The sequence below is a fragment of the Rousettus aegyptiacus genome, unplaced genomic scaffold (genome assembly GCF_014176215.1).
Source record: "Rousettus aegyptiacus isolate mRouAeg1 unplaced genomic scaffold, mRouAeg1.p scaffold_m13_p_13, whole genome shotgun sequence".
In the NCBI taxonomy this organism is placed as follows: Eukaryota; Metazoa; Chordata; class Mammalia; order Chiroptera; family Pteropodidae; genus Rousettus; species Rousettus aegyptiacus.
This window is the reverse complement of record NW_023416288.1, coordinates 67743047-67770056: the sequence shown is the minus strand read 5'-3', so window position 1 is coordinate 67770056 and position 27010 is coordinate 67743047. Positions and strand designations below refer to the sequence as shown.

General features: G+C 32.8%; 1 protein-coding gene across 6 annotated transcripts in view; it reads left to right on the top strand.

The window, feature by feature from the left end:
• The window catches only part of PTPRZ1 (protein tyrosine phosphatase receptor type Z1), a 162961-nt gene that overhangs the window by 90713 nt on the left and 45238 nt on the right, over positions 1–27010 (top strand). For all 6 annotated transcript variants that reach the window (XM_016125176.2, XM_016125175.2, XM_016125174.2 and 3 more), the window contains exons 3-11: positions 600–779; positions 2945–3096; positions 5940–6035; positions 6518–6584; positions 10293–10450; positions 10605–10755; positions 19104–19288; positions 20619–20745; positions 26746–26792. In XM_016125176.2, the coding sequence (XP_015980662.2) occupies positions 600–779; positions 2945–3096; positions 5940–6035; positions 6518–6584; positions 10293–10450; positions 10605–10755; positions 19104–19288; positions 20619–20745; positions 26746–26792 (1163 nt within the window). The remainder of the gene's footprint in view (positions 1–599; positions 780–2944; positions 3097–5939; positions 6036–6517; positions 6585–10292; positions 10451–10604; positions 10756–19103; positions 19289–20618; positions 20746–26745; positions 26793–27010) is intronic.

The window sequence follows — 27010 nt, the reverse complement described above, 5'->3', positions numbered from 1 at the left end:
TTCCTTCATTATAAGCCAAAATCTTTATAGAAAGTCCTGTTCCATTTTTCTTATTATTAAACAATATGACCTGGTAGGTTTTATGAACAGAAGAAAGTGTGGGGTGGGGAAAAGGAGATATTTCAAGGATAGCCAGGTGATTATGTTTTTATAAATAAGACTCTTGAGTATATGGAAATTAAATCAAATCATTCAGTGGCAGAGGTGAGAGAAGGTCCGAAGGGGCTTACCCCCATGGAGGGTGCTAAGGAAGTCTGTCATCTGGACACTGTTAAAACTGGAACCCTAGGCTAGGACTGGCTGGCTGCCTTATACAACAATTGGGCTTTCTACTGATTTGGAAGAGTGTGATGGCTAAAGCAAGCCAAGTTGATCCCTGCACTTAATGTGGTTGTTCTATAGGCCTCTTTTATACTGTATCATATTAAAACCCAGAATCTGAATCTAGATGTAAATGTTTTGTGAATTAGTTCAAAGCTGTCCCTATTTTTTCTACTATTGTATGTATTATACTATAATGAATTAACTACTTTATAATATAAAATTTAGCTTTTTCATGGTAACTTAAGAACCTAACTTGAATTGTTTCCTTTTCCTAGGAGCACTGAATCAAAAAAATTGGGGAAAGAAATATCCAATGTGTAATAGTCCCAAGCAATCTCCTATCAATATTGATGAAGATCTTACACAAGTAAATGTAAATCTTAAGGAACTCAAATTTCAAGGTTGGGATAAAACATCTTTGGAAAACACATTCATTCATAACACCGGGAAAACAGGTAAAAATTTGCATTTTGTTCATGACTTCGATATGTTTATTGAACCGAGAATATGTTTAGATTAATTTTATTTGATTTTTCTTTGAATAATGTACTATAAACTGGATGGAAATTTTAGGTAGATGAAACCAAGTAGAGCACAGAAAGGTGAAAGTTTAGACAGCATTTTGAAAATGTGTACAGAAAATTAAAATGACCAGTCATCACATTATGTTCTTCAGAAATATAACAATGATGGTGCTTTCACTAGAAAATGTCATAAAGATAATGTAATATAACTTAATAACTCCATCACCAGTTAATCACTTAGCCAATCAGGATTCCTTTTTCTTGGGCATTATGGTTTGATCTTGTCTGCTCAGCTTCATACTATATTCAGTAATTGGATATGAAAAAAGCAATCAAGTATAACTGAATTTTAAGAAAAGAAATTACTAGCCCTTCTATATAGAAAGTTTTAAGTTCTACCTAATCCTTAGGAAGTAGTCTCTAAGTGCTTTTTTCTTTTGAGACTATCTTTTTTAAAAAACATGCAAAATATAATACCATAAAAATTCCAGTAAAAGCTAGATGGACAAAACAGTTTTTTAAAAATGAACATCTTTCCTTTTCTGAAACTATATTTTAAATTAAATTGTATATGTATCAGGAAGTTAGATAAAAACAAATACACTCATGAGGAAAAGATTAGGAAAAAATATTCAAAATTATAATCGTAATCGGGTTGGCCTGGTTTGGCCATTAGTAAATTTCTTCTCTATTTTCCATATTTTGGTAGTATGCTTATTTGAATGTAGTAATTTAATTTGAAATCTCATAAGGATAGGAATTTTTCTATGTGTCAGATATATAATAAGCACATAATAACTATTTGTTACATTAATAATTAAGAAAAATTTTATGTTATGATATATTGTTAATTAAATACATAAAAGTATATTGCCCCAAATCTTGACATTTTCATTACAGGTTTTGAAGACTGTTACAAAGCAGTAAGCCACGTAATTTCTGCTTTATTTTTCCAAGTGGACTGTGGTCAAGCACTTGATCTTTAGAGCCACACTTTTTGGGCTTAGTACTGTTTTTTAAAATATATTGTAAAACTTTGAGCAAATTATTTTCTGTGACTCAATTTCATTTTCCATAAAATAGAGATGATAATGGTGTCTCTTTCCTAGGATTGTGTGAGGATCGAATGTTTAATTCATGTAGAGTACTTAACATAATGACTGGCACAGTGAAAGTGATAAATAAATGTTGACCATTATTGTTACTGTGTTTGCTCTTATATCATTATAATTATTAATGGAAATTTCTATCTCTAGTCGTCTGGTCAGTATGTTGGCTTTACCCACTGCCAACAGTGGTTTCTGTCTGATGGAAGAAAGACTAAGTCTGATTGAGAGACATTAAAGTCTTGCATTAGCAATATACAAATGATGTATTATAGAATCATGCACTTGAAACCTATATAATTTTCTTAACTAATGTCACCCCCAATAAATTTAACTTTTTAAAAAAATCTTGCAATGGGCTCTCAAGAGAATCATGAGTCTCCAGATGACTCAAAAAATAGGATCAGACAATATCTACCATGGAACTAAAATAGGAGAGTTTAAGATTCTGAAAGTTGTCACTCAGGGTGAAGACATGAGATAGCTGAAGCCCCTTCAATGGGAATGGGTTTCCTCCTTTCTTGCCACAGCCTGCGACAAAGGTTCTGGAGTTTAATGAAGGCCGGGGTGGTGCTTGGAAGGATAAGGAGAGGAAATGAGTTGAAAGTACGACGGTGGGGGGCATACTCCCAAGAGATGATTTTCTTCTCTCCACCCTTCTGTTCCTTCTTCCTTTACTCTGTCCCCTATCAATTAATGCCTTAGGGAAGCAGAGCAAACAAACGGGGCAGGTGGACTGGCTGTCTTCTGCTATCAGGGTTCTACAGCATTTAAGATCTTCAGTTTAGTTTATATTTATAGCAAAAAGATACATTAGGTATACTGTGCAGTTACAAGTTCAGCTTCTAGAATGGCAAATTATTTTTTTTTAATTATCAAAAAAATGATTTCCTAACGTACTTTTACTAGAATAAAATTCAGTTGAAATTTTGTTTTCAGAAACTTAGATGCAATTTTATTGTGTGTGTGGCTTATTGTGTTTTTTTTTAGTGGAAATTAATCTTACTAATGATTACCGTCTCAGTGGAGGAGTTTCAGAAATGGTGTTCAAAGCAAGCAAGATAACTTTTCACTGGGGGAAATGCAATATGTCATCTGAAGGATCAGAACATAGTTTAGAAGGACAAAAATTTCCACTTGAGGTAATGAATACTTCTGGTTATTATTTCATTTTATAAATCACTGAGATTTTATTTAACATATAATTTGATTAATTTGTAATAAAATCTTATAATTTATACAGTTATATATATTTTTTTACTTTGTTAATGTCTGTCTTTTTTACTAAAGTCAATAATACTCATATTTGATTTTCCACTTCCCAAATAGATGATCAATAAATGTTATTGAATAAGTGAATGAATAAAAATTTTCCATATCTCAGTAAGAAAAGAGAGGGAAACTTATCAACATACTGAAGGATCAAAGAAATGCAAAGTGGAATCAGAAAAATGTTCAGCTTTTTTTGGGAAAATAAGTATAATTACAATAAATAATGAGTGTGCGGTGAAATAAACATTTTCATACATGTCTGCAATACATGAAAGAGTATGAATTGGCAGACTTTCTTGATAACAGTTTGCTCGTTTTTTTTTTTATCAAGAACTTTAAATATTTTGTTCTCAGTACCCACCATTTCAATTTGTAGCAATTTAGTCTAAAAAGCAATGAAGATATACTCAAAAAAGTATGTACAAAAATTTATTTACAAGAATAAAAAGTTGAAACAAAAGGAAATGATTAATATTATAGATCTTGTAAAAATAATGTTTTTGAATAATTTACTCAAAAAGGTTCATCATAAGATATTAACGCTTTTTATCTTTTTAACAATACTAATGCTTTTAAAATCAATATAAAATAATTTGCATGGTGTTATTATTTTAATTTTGTAAACATGAAAACTAATTAGTGACCAACAGTACAGAGTCTGAGACAAATGGACTAGGTTTAAATACTGACTTCGCCATTCAGTTATTATAGACACGACATTGTAAAAATTATTTAATTTACCTAAGCTTCCATTTCTCTCCTGTGAAATTGACAAAAGAGTAATAGCATCTGCCTTCTGACGTTACTATGAGGATTAAACAAGAGAATAAATTATTACTAATATAAAAATAATTGAGGGAAATCAAGAAAATGTTAACAATGATTTTCTCTTGGTGATGGCATATGAGTGCTTTTTCTCTTTCAAAATTCCTGTATTTTCTAAACTACTTTTAATAAAACAGTATTAGTTTGTAATCCAAAATAGTTACTGATAATAAAAATAAGACTAGAGTGAATTATCTCTTAAAGAGCTAGAAAATTTTAATATGGATACACACATTCAAGTTTAGAGCTTATAATTTATTTTTTAATATAGGAAATATTCTTAAAGAAAAGCACATGTATCAAATATAGTTTGTCAATGAAATACAAGCCAATTCATTAAACACATAACATTTACACTTCTGAGAGTTTACCTCTCTGACCTTGTTACTTATTTAGTACAAAGATGAAATTCAAGAAAATCTCTTACAACATAAGCTCTGAATCGTCAAAATAAATGGTACAGAATCTGTGCATAAAGCTCATATATTTTTCTTATCCGAAAAGCCCTTCAAATCATCTCTCGGTGGCGTTGTTTGTTTGTTGTCAGTTTTAAACTCTTCCCGTGTCGTTGTGCAAGCAAGGACACTAAGGGACATCCTCAACTTGCCCTTTTTCCAGAATGTCTTCACATTCTACAATCAAGTCTTCTCTATTCTGTTCCTAAATGATGTGAGAAGTCTTAAAAAAGTTCAAACCATCTTTGTCTTTTACTTGGATTATTAAATGTCCCTGAAGTGGTCTCCTCCCTCTGTCTTAATCTCTTCCACTAGACTCCTTTTCCCCCAAGCCCTGCCTCCTCCCCTATCCCCTCCCCACGCCATTAGCTGAAATGCATCAGGACTCACCTTGCTCAATGGACCAAACTGCAGGCAGGCACTGCCTCACAGAACTTCCCAGTGCGCGCCCTGCCTACCCCTCCAGCTTCCTCTCTCTCTTCTTCTCTCACCTATGCTCAGCTGAAATCACAACAAGCTACTTCCCATTTTCCACGTTTCTCTTATTTTCTTGCCTGTTGGCCTTTACCAAAGCTGGTGCCTCTGATGAACACACATTCATCTCTTCTGCCTTTTCATCTGTCGACTTTTAAGCTGCTCATCCTTGGGGTCAGCTTAGAAAGGCTTTGGTGGTCACCCAAGGCAGATGATCCTCTGCTATCCTCTACTTCACTTCACACCCACCATTTCTCGGATCAGAACCCTAACTGTGCATTAATCTTCTCAGAGCCTTTCTGCTCTTCCCGTAATTACCCTTATAAACTAGCTGAGTTACTTGATTCCCAAGCCCATGATGAGGAACACCAAATTATAAGTTAGAGGCTGTTATCGACAGATGTATAGCCTGAAATAAAAATTAACAAGAGATAGCCTCACAGCAGGAGAGGAGACTTAAAATAAGGAACTTGAAAATCCTTTGGTGTTTTTTAGGTAGACCCAGAGAGTCCTTGAGAATTCGCTATTAATAGAGCATATGACAATAAATGTCCAAGAATTGTAACTCAGACCATCAAGAAAGGCATGTCCAGTCAAGAAAGAATGAAACCATATTTGAAAGAATTTCAACAAAATAGTTGAAATAATATTTGATAATTTATTGCATTTTATAATTGCTCTGATAAATTATTACTTCGAGATTGTCTGGTAATCTCAAAGTGGTAATTTCACTTCTAGATGTGCCTGTATATCCTTCCTCACTGCAAGATGATAAATGATAGTAAATGTAATTGTATGTACATATAATTGATAAAATATTTTGAAAAGATGCAGAATATAGAATTATATCGTTTATAGAATTTTTCATGTAGAATTTATAGAATTGGAAAATTATTTTGTCTTTGTTGACTTTTGTGAAGTCTTTGTATATAATAAAGCCATCATTTTTACATTTACAGATGCAAATCTACTGCTTCGATGTGGACCGGTTTTCAAGTTTTGAGGAAGCAGTTAAAGGAAAAGGGAAGTTAAGAGCCTTATCCATTTTATTTGAGGTAATCATTATACAGAGATTTAACACTAACTTAATTCCTTTTGTAATCACATAAAATATTGAAGTGAAATGTCAAGATACTTTGCAACAGATAGAAGACCTCAAAAGTAGAATGATATCTGGGAGTCCTTTTCAGAGAGAACCCCTTGGCCAGTATGTTTAAAGAAGACTCTTGTATTTACTTATTGCTTAAATACTTCCACCTGGAGCGCACACTGTCTTATGAGTGTACAGTTGTGCTTATTTATATATACAAGGCATCATAATGATATAGCAGTGATTGTGAATCGTAGCATTTTAAAATGTACTTTTCTCAGAAAATTTAAGAGATTTAAAAGTTTTTTCATTTTGTTTTGTTTTTACCTTGCTGTGAAAAAAAAGGTACATTTGAATATTTAAAATGGAAATCATTGGTATTTATATTTTATTGAACAGTTAATCAATAATTTTATCCCATTTTTAGAATGTATTCTTCTTTAACAGATTGGTCTAGAAGAAAATTTGGATTACAAAGCAATTATTGATGGAGTCGAGAATGTTAGTCGTTTTGGTAAGCTACTTGGAGGACTCTCTTTCTTCCAGATTCTACTTTGAATGCATATGAATTTTTACAATATTACAAAAATCAGTTGTTCCAAAAGAAGGAAGGAACAATCTCTTAATTCTCACACTTGATGATTTATTCATTTCTCACTACAGATAAACTTATAAATTTTTGTCACAGAAAAATCATAAAATGTTAATAACATAAGTAGGAAGTTGAAGTTTTCTAATTTTACTATTGAAAATAATCTAATTACATCATGCATTTCAAATGTATTTATTTATTCTGTCTCTGCATTGAACATTTGTTACTCTATTTTATAATTTGAAACTAGTTAATATTATAAAAATCATGTTTTAAGTTGAAAAAGTAAGTTTAACTCAAGTTAAAATTTATTCCCTGGTGGTTTTCTTGGTAAGTCCTTTGCTTTACCAACATGACAAGATTTTTGGAAGAAGATAAATGCTTACATACGACAAGATGCAATACACTTCGATAGAGTTCTCCTTACTATTTCATGGCCCTTGTAATTTGTCACGACAACTCCTTTTGACAACACTGACAAGAGACTTGCAATCTGTTGTTATTATTTTATTTTTATTAAGCATTCACATACAGAGTATTAATGCTGCCCTGAATTATCAATAAAGTGATAATTATTCCTCTCTGGGAAGATGTAAAATTTGAAATCAGAAACAAAATTCATGTAGATCCTTTTCCTGAAAGCAGAAACCGGGCCTGGGATTGATTTTTCTTTGTCAATTACATGTTAGGACCTGAATTGACTGAACTTTTCCTAAGTCAGGGATGTATGACCTCCTGCAGTGCAGCTTTCATTTTGCTTGAAAGGTGCAATCAGATGCCAAATGAAACTGTTATCTCCGTCCATTCAGATTGCAAAATTAAACATTGAATGCCAAAAGCCACACTTAATTTTTTCTCACTTAGTCAGGAAGTATTTTTTATTGAGACTGAAAGAAGGCAGCTAGTATGAATTCCTACACTTAAAATTGTATGCAAAATGAATTCTGAATGTTCTTAGGCCCTGCACCAGCCCGTGAGAACAAGAGTGAAGGAGGACCAGGTGGTTAGTTCTGACTCATGTAACTTGGGAACTTTGGCCACTTTCTCTCTAGACGTCTTCAGTTATTTCTGGGGTTCTTTAGGAGGATGATCATATAAGCTTAGAACCAATTTACTCATGCTGATTAAAGTTTATTTATTAATATCTACTGTTTGTAAGCCATGGAGAGAGATGCTTCATCAAAGCTACTGCTGTCACATAATACCCTCCCCGAGAATATGGATCACATATTATTTTATTCTGTTTATATCCTGACTCTTAACTTAGAAGCAGAACTAATAGTCTCTTGGACTGGCTGGAAACACACACTAATCTGCCCTCCATTACACCATCTACCTTGTCTCTCTACCCTGCTACTTGTGTACCAGCTTCCTCCCTCCTCTTTTGCCAAAAAATAAAATCATCCATGCGTATCAACTCTTCCATTAGACACTTAATGTTTCAATATACTCAGCAAGGACACCTAAGGGTATTGAGCTGGTAAGAGGTAAAGCCAGAATTTAGATGCTAGTCTATCCACAAAACCTGTTCCACTATACTGTGGAGATTTATATTAGTTACATGTTTCAGAACACATGAAAAACATGACAATATTATTTGCATGTTACTAGATATGATCTGTCCAAACTAAATAAGTTAAGTCTTTTAAAGTTAAACGTTTCCATTTTGAGAGTTCGTGGATTAAATCTACTTTTTAGTCTAGAAAATCCCCCAGTGTAATAAACTGTTTTCCCAACATCGATCTTTTTAGTCTACTCCAGCTCTAAACTCTATAAATGCAGAACATACCCAGCAAGAGTCAAAGAAAAAATTATTTCCATTTAAAAGTTAAATTATTGAATGTAAATTCAGTTTTCTAATGGATTAAAACTAGATTTAGGTTGTGTATATACAACACTATCAATTCAGTCAAATAGACTTTTATTTCTAATATTTCATCTTAAATTTAGACTGGAAATATTTGTCTACAACTTTATTAACAGCATCCTTCCTTCAAAAGTTTTTGTATTGCGGAAAAATTAACATTCAATAATTATTTAATTTTTAAATGGAAATAATTTTTTTTCTTTGAATCTTTCTGAATATGTTCAGTGTTCATAGAGTTGAGGTGGAGTAGACTATTAAGATTATCTAGTTCAGTCATTTCATTTTCTAAAGAGTAAAGTGGGGTTCAAAAAGACCAAAATTTTGCAAAGGCTTCACTCCACTCGGAGTTTTCTCTATTTCCTCCTAAAAACTATATTATTCTGTTCATATTTAAATCTATATTTAGAACTGTTCTGTGCAATTTGTTTAGAAATAATTTGGTGTGAAGTAGAGAATCAAGATTCACTTTTTTTCCATATAGATATTTAAATGATACAGTACTATTTATTGGAAATGCTATCTATTCCAACTACATAATAATTTTTCCTGTCATAAATCAAGTGTGGATCTGAACTCCATTCTCTCCCAGGTTCTCTTTGTCTATTTTTCCATAAAATTCTCACTATCATAATTTTTATTATTTTATGTAATAAGTATTTTTACCTAGTAGCAAAAAGTTCATCAGCTTTGTTATTGTTCAAGAGTATCTTAACTTTTCTTTGTATTTTCAATTAAATTTTAAAATCAGCATGTCAATTAACACACACACACACACACACACACACACACACACATCCTCCTGGGACTTTGATTAAGATTTCATTGACTCTATAAATTAGTTTGGAGAAAATTGATACCTTCACAATACTAAATCTTCCAACCCATGAACATGGTAATTCTCATTATTTTTAGCTTTTATCTCATTTTCTCAAGAAATTTTATAATTTTAAATATAGATTTTGTACACATCGTTTGTTATTGCTATTGTAAGTTATATTGTTTTAAGTTTCATTTCCAATTGTTTACTATTGTCATACAGAAAAAGATTTAAAGACACACACAGGCTAAAAGTAAGGGGGATGGAAACAGTATAAATTTTTGTATATTGGTCTTGTGTGCAGTGACTTCACTAAATGCATGTATTAATTCTAATAGTTTGTAATGTTTTTCAATGTTTTACATGCACGATCATGTTATTTGCAAATTATAGTGTTATCATTTATTCCTTTCCAGTCTTTATGACTATTTTTTTTTTCTTTTTCTTACTTTACTGCACTGGCTGAGTCTTCCAGTTCAGTGTTAAATAGAAATGGTGATAGCAGGACATCTTTGTCTCATTCTTGATCTCTAGGATAAAAGTTTTCAATAAGTCATTTTTAAATATGATGTTTATTTATGGGCTTTTGAAGATAATCATCAAAATAAGATTTTGATTTTGTTTTCCACAAACTGATATTGAATCTTACCAAATTATTTTTCTGTATTTATTGAAGTGGTTGTATGATTTCTGAATACCTTTTGTGTATAAAATAATCTCTCTAGCATCTTGCTTGTGTAACGATGAAACATCTATCACTTTATAGTGACATGAGTAAGAAAATTTGAAGTATGCCAATTTCGTCATTTTTTAAATGTATCTAAAGCATTCTTGAAATTTCAGGTCTGATTAAATGCATAACAAAGCAACTATCTCTGTTTCAGAGTTTCAAACAGCTAAGTTCCAGAGTTGGGATTCTGCTCAGATGTGTGTTGTTATCTTGTAGGGAAACAGGCTGCGATAGATCCATTCATATTGCTGAACCTCCTGCCAAATTCAACTGACAAATATTACACTTACAATGGCTCACTGACGTCTCCTCCCTGCACGGACACTGTTGACTGGATCGTTTTTAAAGATACAGTGAGCATCTCTGAAAGCCAGGTAATTTTGGAAATTCAAAACAATGAAGTAATTCGAACAAATCTAAAAAGAACGATTTTTCTAAACTTTACTACAGGATATCTGCTTTAATTTAAAGCATTAATTGATGGCCCTGGAAGCAGATATGTTATACATTAACTTATCTTCTTTTCAGTTGGCCGTTTTTTGTGACGTTCTTACAATGCAACAGTCTGGTTACGTCATGCTGATGGACTACTTACAAAATAATTTTCGAGACCAACAGTACAAGTTTTCCAGGCAGGTGTTTTCCTCATATACTGGAAAAGAAGAGATTCATGAAGCAGGTCTGTATTGAAATAGAATTTTTCTACAACCCTCCCAGATTCAGAGTTGAAGGAGATAATTAGAGTATGATAGAAAACATGCAAGACATAGATTGCTAGAAATATTTTGATTATTAGCTTCATAGCTTTAGATAAACTGGTTAGCTTCTCTGAATCTTAGCTACCACACTCAAAAAATGGCAATTAAAAAAAAATCTGTTCTTACCATATAAATAACCCCATTTTTTTCAGATGAGAAACACTGAGATTCAGTAAGGAAAGTGATTTTTCTAAAATACACAGTAATAGATGGCAAAGCCACATGCACACCTCCAAATTCACTTTTGACATTTGCTTGTGCTAAGAGCTATACAAAGAAATGAATAATGGATCGAGGTGTTCAGAGCTTGGGGAGATCATGTCTGTTTGAGGTGATCAAGGAACCTCAGTGAGAGAACCACATTCAAGCCGAGTCTTGACATGTGATTTGAGTTGTAAAGTGTTCACGTTTGTATTGGCAGCTCCCAGAGAAGAGCTAGTGCCTAGTAGGGATTGCAAGCAAACGCACTAAATTATTAAGGAATAAAAAGTAAGTCTCTTTTTCAGTTGCCTTCTTTGGGGGCAAAGAAATTCGTCCTTAGCCAGCAATGGAGAGGATGCAGGGGGAACGTCTCTGCAGTACCTTCTGTGTCTCTGAAGCTGACACAGCTGTCAGAAGCCTTTGAAAGTGCCCAAAGGACACAATCAGCTACATCTACTGATTTGTCCTTTTCTTTTTTACTGGTTCATGAAGGAAATAGTTGAAGTGACCTTTGCTTTGGGGACTTAAAACCTTTCCAAGTACATGGTCTTCTTTGATCTCAGCCCTGCAATGGATTTTTGGCCATGTATAATATCAATTTAAGATCATCTCCTTTTGAAGATTAGGCATGAAGACAGCATGATTTTATTGTTTTAATGTGATATCCATGAGAATTGTTCATTCTTTAACAACAGCAGCAAAAAATAAAAAGAGCACAAGACAGCAGTGATGAATAGCTGCATTTAATTTGATGTTAAGTTTCAAATTAAATTGCCCTGAAAGTGAGGAAATTTAATTATATTTCTCCCAGCAGTACTAAATACTATAACATCCTGTCTAATAAATAATAGACAATTGATTAGAAAAAAGAAACTGGATTTAACCATCTCTTTTTTCTAAATTACAAATGATCAAATAACAAATTAAATAAATATGATTCTTTCTTGTCATTTATATTTTATTAAAACATTTCCTAAGCGTTTGTCTTAGCCTGATAGGTCCTGTCTAATACTTACCGGTCTTAGAGCTTATTCCTCCCCAACTAGCTGCCTTGTCTCATACTGAACTCTATCAGGTCCCCTGAAGAGGCCCAACGGCATTCTCCCAGGTTGCATTCCTACATGCCATGTCCTCGCTGTGGCATGTTCTTCTCTGCTGTCTTCACTTGCTTATCTCCTCCTTATTCTTCAAGACTCAAGTAGACCATTGCATCCACTGGGGTGCCAGCTCCCACTCTACCTCCATCCCCACCAAGTCTGGCTCTGGCTCTGGTCCAGGCACAGGATTGGACACTCATGGAGGCCCTGTACCCATAGAGTATGTGATAAATAATGCTCATTTGGCATTGTGTGATATGCCGGGGTGCTCCCGTAGTTCTGTGCATTGAAACTTCATAGCAATTGTTATCGAATGATAATTGTCTATTTGTCTCCCCTCCTGACTCTGAGCCCCATGACTGAAGTAACTAAGTTTTGCTTCTTCGCCTGAGCTTAAACGAAGTTCTCATTCACTAAATATTCATCAAATGACTGAAAGAATCTATTTCCATATAATACAAATATAGCAGGTTATACTTAGTGGCTGCCTCTTGCACCATTTAATGTGTGAACCCATATCAGTTCTGATTAAGTTTAGAACACTGTCGTTTCCACAGTTAAGTGAAATCCAAAAGTAATAACAAAAACAGCAGTAGCTACCATGTATTGTGTGAACCAGTGTGTTCCAGCAAGCACCGGCCTTATTTCCCTCATTTTACAGTTTGGGAAGATGAGAGTAAGTGGTTTGTCCAAGTTCACAGAACTATAAAAGAATGAGTCAGTATTAGCACCCAAGTCTCTCCGATTTAAGTGCTTTCAAATCTTTCTCCACTATGCTTTATGTTTATAAAGGAATACAATTTCTGTACATAATTTCATAATAAAAACTAATGACATTAATGACATGAAACTTAACAAAAGTAGTATTACCTTTTTTCACAAACTAGAATGATTGAATTCTTGCTTTTTCCATCATGAGTATTTGCATTCGACAAGCACTTTTACCATTTGCCGTGTGCATATTCCTGTGACTTTTTTTCTTACTTGATACACTGTCTCCTTTCTACTTTATTGAACCGAATTCGAAAATAAGCATTGAGTTTATATTTATGTTCAGTATTTTATTTCTTAAATTTAATCTTAAGATAGGTTTTGATTACATGAAAATTTTTAAAAAGTAGAAAATACACATAAGAATACAGAAGAAAATAAAAACCTTTAATGTCACTCTACAGAGATAACTGAGAATTTGGGTGAATATCCTTCCAGATCTTTCTCTTAAATTAAGAATATGTTAATATTTGTCACAGAAATGAAACTGCACTACATATATTTGTTTACTGATTTTGTTTTACTCAATGATATAAATATATTGCTAGCATACCATTCTTTACATAGTATTCCATTGTATAGTCATAACAACTTACTAGATTAATAAGATATTATTAAATTAATTACTCAGTTTTGGACATTCAGCATATGTTTATATATTTTTCTTTTACAAATATCTAACATCCTCATTATGACAAAAAGAAAAGTAAGAGTTGGCATGAAAATTATCAGAATTCTACTTTTGGTGAATGCATTGTAGAAAAATTTATTTTGCAAAATATTTTGCAAATAATTGCAAAAACTATGTGGGGCCTGTATATCCACGTAAACTCCTTGAGAGTAGGGATTGAGCTTTATTCACTTTTATATTCATAGCAGGAGCTCAATAAATGTTAATGCATAAATGCATATTTTACCAGAATTTCAGTTCTATATTGCTGCATTTTTTATGTGGAGCTGCCATTTATTGGAAAGGCATTTCTTTCTGGCATCACGGACTGGACACTGACTCTTCTAAGAATCTCAGAATTTAATAGAACCATTTGCTCTAGAAGGAGTTAGTAAAAGCTGTCCTTTAGATAATAAGAAACATGTATGAATAACCCTAAAAACAGCACAAATGTAAAGTAGGTAAAGTTCAATTTTATCTCATGCCTTCCAGGTACCAAATGCCTTTCTGCTGCCCTCTTAGCCCACTAGAAGATTCTCCCATGAAGAATCAGGGGCTTCTTGAATTACAGTGGGAAAAAGCTTGGGCTTTAAAGTCCAGTAGGCATTTGGTTTCAAACCTCGGTGCCAGTACTCATTAGTTATATAAAAATTGTCAAGTTACTTAGTTCTCTAAACCTCAGTTTCTTCACCTATAAAAAAGAGAGTTAAAATGCCATCTCGTAGGGTTTTGTGAGTTTCAAATGAACTAAAGTTTGCAAATCGGAACAGTCTTTTGAACATAATGTGCTCCAGACTTAATATTACTATTATTGTAGTGTGTGTGTGTGTGTGTGTGCGCGCGCGCGCGCGCGTGTGTGCGCGCGCGTGCACATGTATATATGTATATATGGAGGGAAACTATCACAGCAAGTATGGGGTGCTATTCAAGTTTTTCACGTTAAAAGCTTCTGCTTGTCGAATAAAATTATAAATGCACTTTAAATCTCATTTGTTAGCATTATAACATATTTAATGAAAACAAAACAAAAAAAATAAAATATCAAATGCTTTTCAAGGCAGTTTAGCATGAAACTAGTCTTTATACCCTAATGTTGTATTTGAGCTATGAGAAATTTTTTATAATACCTTCAAAAATGTCACAATGAATTATACATCAGCAGACTCACCTTCTTGAAGGTCAGTAGTTGTAAATAGCATTCATTAAGGTCACGTGTACATTAACCATCTCTAGCCATATGCAGAAAAGTGACGTGAGGATTATTTACTTCTTAGAAGATTCTGTATTACAAATCGAACTGTTGACGAAGTTACTGGGTATCTCTAGGGAAGGTTGATTGAATTAAGTGGAATTGAGAGATTTCTGTTGGCTATTTAATCTCCAGCAAATGATGTAATCCTTGAGAGGTACAAAACAGTGACAGATCAGTTTTGGTTATTATTTTTAACAGTTGTGGCAATATTTACATTAAGATCTGCTACTCACTGAGGGGGAATCACAACCTTAATGTTGGTTGATTCTGAGTCTGTGAATCACTAAGCTCCTCTCACAATAGTTTTCAAAGTACCTGTCTCATTTTTTTTTAAAATGAGGCTCATAAACCTCAAACAAGGATGTGGTGGATTTATCAGTGTGCATTCGCAAAGTACTTTTTTCATGGGCTGTGTTAAATTGCACTAAACTTCAGATCAATGGAAAATAACTAGGTAAAACCTAGTGACATCTTAGGTAATTGTGACATTTTCTTTGCCGCTGCCCAAGAACCACCACTCTGTCTTTTCATCTCCATTTTTACTCATAATCCATGAAACTAAGACTGAAGTTTTTCCCCTCGGGGCAAATGGCCCTTCTTCCTAGGTGGGCACATGGAAGGGCAAAGCAGAAGGAAACTCGGCTCTCCCTAGGCTGTCTGTATCACCTTTTGCATTTAGCTGAGAGACTGGTCACAGCTAAAGAATTGTCATGCTCTTCTTATTTGTAAATCTTCATTAATTTTTTTTCCATTTTTTCCAACATTTTCTTTTTTTCTCATGACACTCAAGGCTGTGCTTATTAATTTTGTTTCACTCTTCATATAAATTTTCATGAGTGGTAAGAGGACAAATGACTGTGTCAGTTAAAAGTTTGTGACACTTTTACAACTCTTAATGAGAAAATGTGTAATTTAAAAAGCACAATCTAATTTGATCAAAATGGCAATTTTTTTACAAGTCTATTTTGCATTCTCCTATAAATGGAGTCTAAGACTTAGAAACTAAAACACCCATTACATTTCACAGCTCGCTAAATATAAGGGTCAGAGGAAGAAGGTTCCTAAATGCAGGGACAGATCCATCTTTATTTTTATGTCATGAGTGCCTGGAACCAAGGCAATGAGAATTGAATGTTAAAAATAAGTTTTTAAGTAAGAACATTTAATGCACCCTGGAAAAGGAGACTACATCCTCATTCTTTATATGCATGGATCCTTGGCATTTGTAGAAGCACTGACTTGTCCTCTGTGTGACCTGACACGGACCATAGGTTTGTCATAGCCTGGCTCAAAGTCCAGGACTTCCCAGAACCAGGTTTCTGTTCCAGGCCAGCATTCCTTAAGGAGTCACTGACTTTGACCCAGATCACACATGGCTTGTGGAAAGGAATCGGGGAGCACAATTCAGCCCCAACAAAGGAGAAACCTCAGCGTAGTTCTGAACTCCCCATAGTCAAAGAAATTACGTTTTTGTTACTATTTTATTATATAAATTGGTAGCTTGTACTTGGTGTTGAAATTTATGTTGATCTAGAAAACACTTCTTTGTTTTAAATCCAGATATTTTACTTTATAAAATATGGGTCCTTCTAATAAAATAATTAAACTAATTTCAATAAGAAACTTAAGGAAAACATGGAAAATTTAGTGCAAGGTAATAACTTATTCCATCGTAGTAACCCAGCCCTGTTTGAACACCAAGTAGTGTATGTATATGGAATTAACTAGATTGTTATTTAAATATTCAGTTCTAGCTTATAGAAGGGCAACGCTTTGACAAAATCATGCACTATATACACAAGTACAGGCTTCTCTTTTGAATATTTTCTAAAGTCTATATCTTCTTCTCATAAAATCCTATATCTCAGATTTAGCTTCAGCTTTATAACCTATTACTAAATTATTGATTATCAATAAACAAAAGGAGCATTTTAAAAATACATTTCTAGTCTATGGGCATGCCACTCTGAACAAGCCCAATCCCGTCTGTTATCAGAAGCTAACAGGGTCAGGCCTGTTTAGTACTTGGATGGGAGACCACCTAGGAAGACCAGGTGCTGTAGGTGTAAAAAATAAAATAAATACATTTCTATATAAACACATGTTTAAACTTTTAAAAATTACTTAAAAGCTCTTACATTTTTATCAAGAAGAAAGCTAAGCAATGAAAACCTGATGACAAATATAACTTCCTTTGTAGAATCCTAATTTATTTAAATGCCGATCTTTAAAACATGAAACATCTGTAATTTCTATTATTAAGTGAAAATAAACATAGACATTGAACCAAAGAAGTTTGTGCTATTTAGGTAGCAGTCCTTTGTATTTTTCAGCTAATAATTTTATATTTTTCTCAAGCAATTTTTATGTTTTGTGTGCATGCATAAAACTTAAATGCATTTTAAGATAGTTTTCATTTGTGGGGAAGAGAATAGCTCACTTTAAATCATTCCCACTCTCTAAAAGCTGGGATTGATTTTTTGAGGACAAAATCTGCAAATGATACTGCCGAGAATCACTTTCGACCTTCTGAAAATGGACTTGGGAATCTTTAGAAGCAAGACTGAGGCAACCCTGTTCCTCCAATGACAGTTTATGTGAGTAGCACACTTTTGAGATAATTTGATGGTCTTCTGCCATCTGGTGGACGCTAGTAGAAGTATCACTAGATAGAGCAATGTAGTCTGGAGCTAAATTAGAATACATTTTCTTATTCTAAATTCATTTTCTTTCTTTCTTTTTTTTGGGGGGGGGTAATGAAAGGACTGTCTTTTTAGTCCCAAAAGGACACCCCCCAAATTCCCAATAAACAACAAAAAAACATGTTTTACAGTTATAAATCTTATCTCTAACTCATATAGTTATACCTGTCTTTATACAAAGCATACATTTATATTTCTTAATCATTCATATCATATTGTTAGTATAGCATACATTTGCTAAAATTGCTAATACTAAATACTGTATGTAAATTTTGTTTCAATTTGTAAGGCCAATCGTTGGTTTTGAGTGCCCTCCTGTGTTCACAAGATAAACTACAGGCAAGAATAGAGGTGGAAAAAAAGCCTTTTTGTTCACATTCTGATGCTGTTGAAGCATATTTTCATTGAGTCCTTGAAATAGTTTTTGTAGCAGTGACGATCGGGTGACCTAAATCAATGTCATGATCTCATCCAGTGGCTTTGTAACTTTGAGTATATGCTCTGAACACAAAACTCAGATTCTCTGAGCGTATTGATTAGTCTTTGACTTTAGTGACCTTTCTCTCCTCTTTTGCAAACCTGTCTGGACTACGAGGAGATTATATTTATTACTTTGCTTCATTTGCACAACATCATAAAATTGTATCATTTTTATCTTCACAATTAGTCAAAACAATCACTTTAAGAGTGTATTTCAGAAAATATCAGAGTATTCTTTCTAATGGGACTAAATTTTTGGTACCAGTCCCAGCGTAGGTTTGAATTTAAGAATTTCCTGAAATTTTTTCAAAATATTATTTTTTGAATAAGACAAACAAATCTTCTATTTCCCTGAAATTAATTTCTTAATTAATTTATTAGGCAAAAGTGGGATTTTTGTCAGCAAATCTGAAAAATACTGAAATGATAGTTTTATTTGCTCTACTATGATTTTCTCTATTGAAAATTTTAAATTATTTAAAGGATTTTCTGTCAACAAAATGTCCAATAATAGACCATCTTTTATCATTGAAGTTCTCCTTATCCCAAAATAAACATCTTTGTCAGGGACCTAACAAGAGAAATAAAGGCACCATGAAGTTGAAGATATCGTTTGTTCATTTATTTCTGAAAATGAATTCGTATGCCAAATATATTCAAGACAGTGTTCTAGTCAACACGGAAATGAAAAGGCTATAGTTTTTATGTTTATAACCTGCTAGAGGAGTTAAGAGCTATTCAGGAAAAAATAATATAAGAGAACATGCAATTAATCCAATAATAGTAGTGAAACAAAACAGACAATTGAAAATAACACATATCATTTCAGCAGAGATCTCAGAGTAAGTTACAGAGGAGATAGTATTTGAGCAAGACTCTCGCTGAATGTGAAGGTAGAACTTGAATAGAGATAGGCAGGAAGGAAGAAGTACTTTATATAAAGAAGTGATATAAGCGAAAGCTCCACAGTAGGTAAGTGTAACTTTTTACCTTTTATTGGAATAAAACACAACAAATATTTTCATAAAACCTATTTTACTCATTAAAATTCTAGAGGCTGACGGCTGTATCAATAATGTTTCTTTTCTCTCTGAAGTTTGTAGTTCAGAACCAGAAAATGTTCAAGCTGATCCAGAGAATTATACCAGCCTTCTTGTTACGTGGGAGAGACCTCGAGTCGTTTATGATACCATGATTGAGAAGTTTGCAGTTCTGTACCAGCAGTTAGACGGAGAAGACCAAACCAAACATGAGTTTTTGACAGATGGCTACCAAGACTTGGTAACTATTAGATCAACTGATTCTTGTTTTGATAACATTATAGTTTAATTTTCAAGGTAAGATCTTACAGGTGATTGCATATTTAGATTACTTTAGATTTTGTATGACCCTTTCCAGTGGGGAGGAGGGGAAGCAGATGCTATGCTAGATTGTGTCAGAACTTTACTACTTATACTAAGTTCTTATTTATCCTTTGAATTACAGGGAGACCACAACTTTGCCAACAATATTATAGAGTAGACACATGTAGAAGACTTAGGAACTAGAGATCATCTGGCATGGCTTCTTTTTACAAATATAAAGCCTCGAAGAACAGTTATATTCCTTAACTGTGATCTCAGTTGTGGAAAGAATTAAGCTTGGAATCTCAATGCTCTGATATCAATCATCATGTATTATTTCCTCCGTCATACTACGCGAGCACAAGAAAAACAGTAGAGGATCTTGAAAATCCTTTTTTTTTTTTTTCACCAAATTTGCAAGTAGTGTATGCAAAGTGAATTGAGACAGAATTTTCAGGACACAAGACAGTTAACCTTTAGGAAAGATCAACCTGCTCTTCCTCCCCACCCATGCACACAAACAAAAAAAATAAAATATAGATTTCCTCTGTGCCCTGAGCATGTCAGTAATAAACTCTGCCTTGGGAGGGAAGTGTTGCCCATAGATTGGGGTTTAGTTGAGAAAATCCCAGCAGGGTAAGGCTCTAGGAAGGTCCCACTGCAGGTCAGAGACACTGAACTCTGCATTCAGACAGCTAGAGTTCCACATGCCCTAGAAGCCTGCATTTAAAAATGTCCTTGTTATCATGGTGTTGAATATTGTATGGACAAAATAGAGTTTGTACCAACCTTTTAATTCAGTTGACTACAACAGAGACACAGTAAACTGGGAAATTTGTAGAATTTATGGGAGTATACTATTTTTTATTTTGTAATGATGTGAAGATAATTCTATTACTGCCTGGCTTATGTATTGGTAAGATGCAGAGATAAATTGGTTTTAATCATATCTTTACATTTTGCTTTTTGTGAATGCTACATGTTTATTTATATAAAATATTAGTCATTTTGGATACTCATTTATGAATTTTATGTATTCTAGTTAAAAATAAAACTTTCTAAAATAAAATCTGGTTTTTAAAGAGCAAAACATACCTAGTTTTTCAGTAAGTTGTTCAACTTAACATTGCATAAACTTTTTTTAGGTTGATAAAATATAAATATTTTCCAGTGACAAATGAGAAAATGTTTTCTAAGGACAAATGTATAGTATATTAGTACGCCTTAAGAATAACACATTGGTATAATCACTGACATCTTTCTTTTAGGGTGCTATTCTCAGTAATTTGCTACCCAACATGAGTTATGTTCTTCAGATAGTAGCTATATGCACTAATGGCTTATATGGGAAATACAGTGACCAGCTGATCGTCGATATGCCTTCCGATGAGTCTGGTAAGTGCCCACCTGATAAACCTTAAATTGGCTAAATAAAAGAGGCTAGTTTAATCACCAGATGCTTTCTCTCTGATTGTATATTCTTTTGGCCAAAAGGCTAAATGATTTTCTTTTTAGTCGAGATCACTGCATAAATTGTAACACATGGAACCCATTTTTTATCCAGCAGATGGGGTGCAGGACAATCAGTAAACTTATTCTGAATACCAAAATAATCTATTTGTAAAGTAAGAACAGCAAAACCTATTGTAATATCTGTTCATCAAATGAAATAACTATGTAAACATTAAGACTTTTCTTTTGGATAATGAAGATTTGGTTTCATTTGTGTTTATTTCCTTTTTCAGCCCCCAAAGCATTTTGTAGTAAGTATGTACGTGATCCTAAGATCATGTGAGTTACTTTAAAGTATTTATACAAAGCATCTCAACAGTTATCTTAGATATTTTTATCCACTTTTTGTAATTTGGCTGAGGAGTGAGAATGCTTTCCTCTTAGCTGATTTGCCAGTACTATTTCACAAAAACAAAACAAAAAAGTTGTTTCTAATTCTATTTTATTTGCATGTATTTTCTCTGAGTATTATGGGAAAGTCTTTTGATCTCAAGCATATGCAATAATTGAATAACGCACTATCATAATTTGATGAGTTATACATTTACATAATTAAAGTCTTCCTTTTGTTAATTTAAGCAGTTTTGAAGTATTAGAATGAAATTATATATGTATGTATGTATGTATGTATGTGTATTTGTGTATGTATAGATATATACATGCATCATGCATATGCATATTGAAAAGTCCATGTAAACATACATACATATATACAGACATAAATGTAAATATTCTTCGGTCATCCCTATCATAAGGCTACTCACTGAAAATTTCTCCAAGTTTTTAATGGAAATTAATGGTTACAAAATATACTAATTATAGAATAATCCAGTTTTAAGTATGGAAATAAAATTGATATGTATTTAATTTGCTTTTGTGGTCCATACAAAGTCCCATAGCAGGGATTTTAATCCATTATGAGAGTGTTCATTGATTCCTTCATCATAGTCGTTTTCACTAGTCGAATTTTTAAGTTAAAGGATATATATCAGAGCATTAGATGTTAAATTATGCATCTTTCCAAACCACAAGCTACAAAATTTGCCAAGACATTTCCCAAGTTAAAACATTGATGACTGTAGTATATACTCCTCCATTGAATGTCACCCCTCATCAAAGTTCCTCATATTGTCCATCCCAAAATTGACATTTTTGGCAATAAAACATTATGCATGTTGGACAGTATCATATGTGAATTGATGAAATAGAGCATATAAAAGTCTCCTCTAATCTTATTGTGTGTTTAGGATACAATTATATTGAATACAATCACTCAATTTAATATCTTAGTTTTATTATAATACTCCAATTTCTGTACATAAAACAATTTCTCAGTTTATGAAAAATAATTAGCTATTTATATTATGCTCTTTCTTATTCTATCCACTGTGGAAAATTTTTTAACTTTCTGAGCTTTTTCTTTTTTTTTTTTTTTTGAGAAGTTTATTGCATATAAAAAAAGATCAAATGTCTATTTTCTACAAAAGTGATTTCAGAGTGATCCTTTTGGGCTGAATCTATATTGGCACAAAGTATAACATTCTTATATCATTTGTAACACTTTCACATTTGTACAAAATAATAAATATTATAACTTAGTTTCTATTTATTAAAAGGATCGAGACACTTTTGAACAAATAAGATGCTAGTGTGGACACACCATTTAATCTCTATAAATGTCTCAGTCTCTTAAAACATTTTATGCTGTAATGATATTTTAGTAAAAGATGGTATTTAATTTGTGTTTCACTATGATATTCCTCTTGAGTCAAGGGTTAAAAACTTAGATATATTATTTCTTAATTATTTCTTCCAACAAGATCTTCATCAAAAGCCAATTTACACAAAATGTGGAGTCTTCTTGTTTTTTATAAATAGAACTCATTTTTTCCTGATCTTAACAGCTGCAATGACATTTAAATCCATATATCTTCAATTCATTACTGAAATTACAGTATGTTAAACATTGTTTCTATGGTGAACATAACACAGTAAAAGTCTTGACAGCAGTACTATCTTATGGTATAGTGTGATAGTACCTACAAGATTTGTGAATTTTGTGATTTATGTGTCTAATATAGATGTCACTGGCTTTTGAGTTTGCTGCTTATTTCATGGTTTTTATTCGTACTATTTCATCCTGTTTATCATATTGTTTCATTACCCTAGTAACATTGTAATATGTCCTATTGAATTGTTCTATTACTATTTTGGATAAGCTGTTTTCTAAATAGTGTATTGTTTATCACTTTCGTTAAAAAGAAACGAAGGAGGTCATTTATAATTGCCCGTATTCTTTCAATTATAGGCTTCAAATACTATAATAAATATCTGTGAAGGAAACCTCAATCTTCCAAATTATGCATTTAACTTTGGCTAATTCGATTAACTTATTGCTTGTATGTTTTAATTACATTTGTTGTGTATAACAGTATCACCATAAACAGTGTCCATTAAATATTATTATGAACTGCTATTTTAAAATAAGTGCATAAATTCATATTCAGAAACAATTTAAATTTGTCAAGGAAACCTTTCTAAAGTTAAAAAGAAATGTATTTTTTCAAATACTTCGTAGTAAATTATATTTATGAATAAATAATTCATAAATATATTTTATTGTAGCTAATATGATTGTGTTCATTTCTCTTCTATAATGTAGAGCTAATTATTATACAGTTATAGAGACATTATTAAGGTACATGTTTTAGGGCGTTGATAATTATATATGTTCAATTTAAATTCATGGTGAATTAAATCAACACAGTTTTCTCTTATTGTGTGCTTTTCAGTTGCATAACAATTGTCTTTGTGAAATCATCCTACATCTGTCCTTACCTTGCTTGTACCATCCTGTGCTATGGGTGTTATTATATGATGATATTTATGATCACACTTTGAAGAGATTGCAGTCCACATTGCTTTTACCTTTTACACTGTGAAACTTGGCTTACCTTCAAACGATTAAATAAGCCTTGCTTGCCAACTTACATCAGTGTTGCTTTTTTGTGTTATGGAATATTAATGTGTTAATAAAATGCTCTTTTAAAAAATCTAACATTACACGTGCCCCAAAACAAAACCAGAATGAGCCAAGACTTTTTGTTCAGTTATCACACATATGTGAATTTTAAGTGTTCACTCAAAAAATATATATATATTGGCAATCTTCATCGTCGGACTTTTATAGCCTTGAGAGAATCTATTTTGAAGAAGTGAAAAGATTCTGTAAACTAGTAAAATTTTTGAACTATTTGATGTACTGAGTCAGACCAGTGGCTACTAAAATATCAGTTATTATTTGCGAGGAAATAGCTGGCCAGCTTAACAGGAGACCTTGTGCCAGTCACCAGAGTTAGACAGTGGGAGCTGTGAGCTCTCAGATCCAGATATATGGCTTCTGAGCCTCCAGGAGGCTAAGAATCATCTTCCAAAATTACTTGATTTCAAAATTTTTTCGAAGAGACTCAGCAAGACTTCTGGATTATTTGGGGGATATTGAGGTGGTGTCAAAGTATTGCTGGGCAGCCCCAGAGTTTGAGTCTAATAAGAAACCAGAATTAAGATCTCTCAGAGTAGGTTCATATTCACCAACGTGAAGGCACTAACCCACGAAGAGTGCTGTGAAACAAAAGGAGATCAGAGGGCTGCTGGGTCCATACTGGCCGCCCTTAGGGCTTAAAGGAGCCCAAGAAAAACTGTTTCTTATTGTAATAAACAGCAAAGACAATTATAGTAGAACTCACTGATACTCTTTAAAGAATGTGTTTGGGTAAAAACATGTGTTTGAGCATATTAGGAAATGCATTTCCATATAGTTAATTTATGTTCTGGCTAAGGGATATGAATAAATCAAATGCAGTTAACACAGGAAATACTGAAAGAAAGAAATCGGTCCTCGATATGATCGTTATACATACCTATCTTTACTCATTTAAACTATAGAGTTAGGTGAAGTTAGGCCATTTTGTTTTGTTTTGTTTTTAATTTTAAAACAATGTTTTAAGCATGTTGAAGAGAATGGACTATTTTTGAGATTTTTTTCCCCCTAGCCACATAACAGAGAAAAATCTGCAGTATAATATATGTATCACCAACAAGTATTCGATTATGATTTACCCCATTAGCATTAAGGTATTTTAAAAGTACACAAGAAGGAGTGACACTTGAAAGCATTGTCAAAAAAATATGTATTGTCTCACATGCTGAATTTGAAGATTTTTACATACATGACCTTCTCAAATTGTAGTCCTTAGCAAGTCATATTAAAGGTTCTTAGTTGTCTCTCTCATGGTTTAGTTGCATACATTTTTAAATTCACATGTAATATTGGTTTCCTTGGAGGTTATGGAGACACTATTGGAATCACTTTAATTTGGTAACCTAAAGTAAAATGAACATGAAAAAAATGGTGGGAAAAGGGTTTAATAAAGACAAAAACAGAAAAAGAAGAACGTTAATATTCAAATAAAAGTTTCCAAACTTCTTTGTGGTCAGTTTTAACAAGAAAAAATAATAATAATTGAGAGTTAAGATATAAGACTGTAATTATTTTCAGTGAATATTTTCATTTTTACAGTGCAGAAGATTGTTCAGGGTAAGTAACTTGAAATAGCTAAATAATGAAGAGTATTAATTTCATCTAAATCTTTTTGGGAGCTGGGCTCACTTCTAAATTTTACTTGAATTCTCTTCTAAGTAGAATTCATATATATAACTATATTTTACAGTTTTACATTTCTGAGCATCTAGAAATTCCCTGATAAAAATAAACTCAAAATATCTGTTATAAAACAGGCCTGGATTTGATAAACCTTTATTATTAGTTTGGGTATGCCTTTGAAAATTCTATAGAATATGCATTTCCTTTGAGGATATATACAGGCACAAAACGGAGAAGAGAAGCAGCATTGGGACAGTGAAGAGCATAAACTTTAGAGATGGAGTGAGATTCTCTAAAATAATAGCAATAAGTAAGCTTATTGTTCCTACCGTAATAATGCTCAAGCCTTCAGAGTTACCCTGTCTCCCATCTTCTTGATGACCTGGGCAGCTCATATGAAGAGTGAAGAGAAATTCTCCTGGAGCCCCTCAGTAATTGGCAATGAAGCTAGATTCTTTGCTAGAGAGACAGCTACTGATCTTTCCTGACTTTTACTGACAGGTCTTGTTTTAGGACTGAGATATCCATGTACTAGAAATACACTGATTCTAGTTAGAAAAAATGGACTTAAATGATTCTAGTTGCATTCTTTGTACAGTTAGCCTTGGCTGCGTTTCCTTGGCAGGGATTCACTCTGGTCCATCCTTCCTGCTGCCAGCCGAGGTTGGACCTGCTGGAAAATACTCTCTATTTTACCTAAGGCAGCACCTTGTGTAAAAATAGGTGTGAGCCCAAATTTAAAGAATAAAAAGGATTATTTGACCTTCAGTCAGAAGAGGAACTTAAGGAATAGTAGCTGAATAAGAAAATAAATCCTTTCATTTTCCCCTCAGATTCCTGGTGTTTACCCTCAACTATGCTTTTATCAGCAATTCTAAGGATGAAAGAAAATCTGCACCAATAAAAAATTGGTGGTGGGGGGGGGTCTTTTTATTCTGAGTAATATCAGCCTCTTTCTTCTTAGCATCAATCACACTTGGGGTGGGAATGGGGAAGTTGGAGTGGACGATAGAGATGAAAGTGTTGAATGCAGTTTCATACAGGTTTATGTGGTGTTCAATAGTACTGAAAACTGAAATCTGAAATTTTTATTTTGAGAGATTCTGTATTTTCAAAGCTAATTGTCTATTTTTTCTTCTTCCTCTTTCCATCCAAAGGTAAACCCACAAGGCTGAAATAGTTGAATAAAAATGTTAATCATTTTATTTTTAATTTTATAGAACTTGACCTTTTCCCTGAATTAATTGGAACTGAAGAAATAATCAAGGTATCATTGCTATATTTTATATTTAAATATTTAAAAATTTTAAAGTCTAATTTGATTTATTGGTTACATTTAAGATATTACACTAATAAAAGTTTGGGTTGCATTATTCATTATAGGGTTAGTTGCTGAACTTCATACATAGTCATGTAATTGATATACATAATTCTTTTGTAAAGAACTTGGATGACACTTTGAATAGTGTAATAAAAATAACAGAA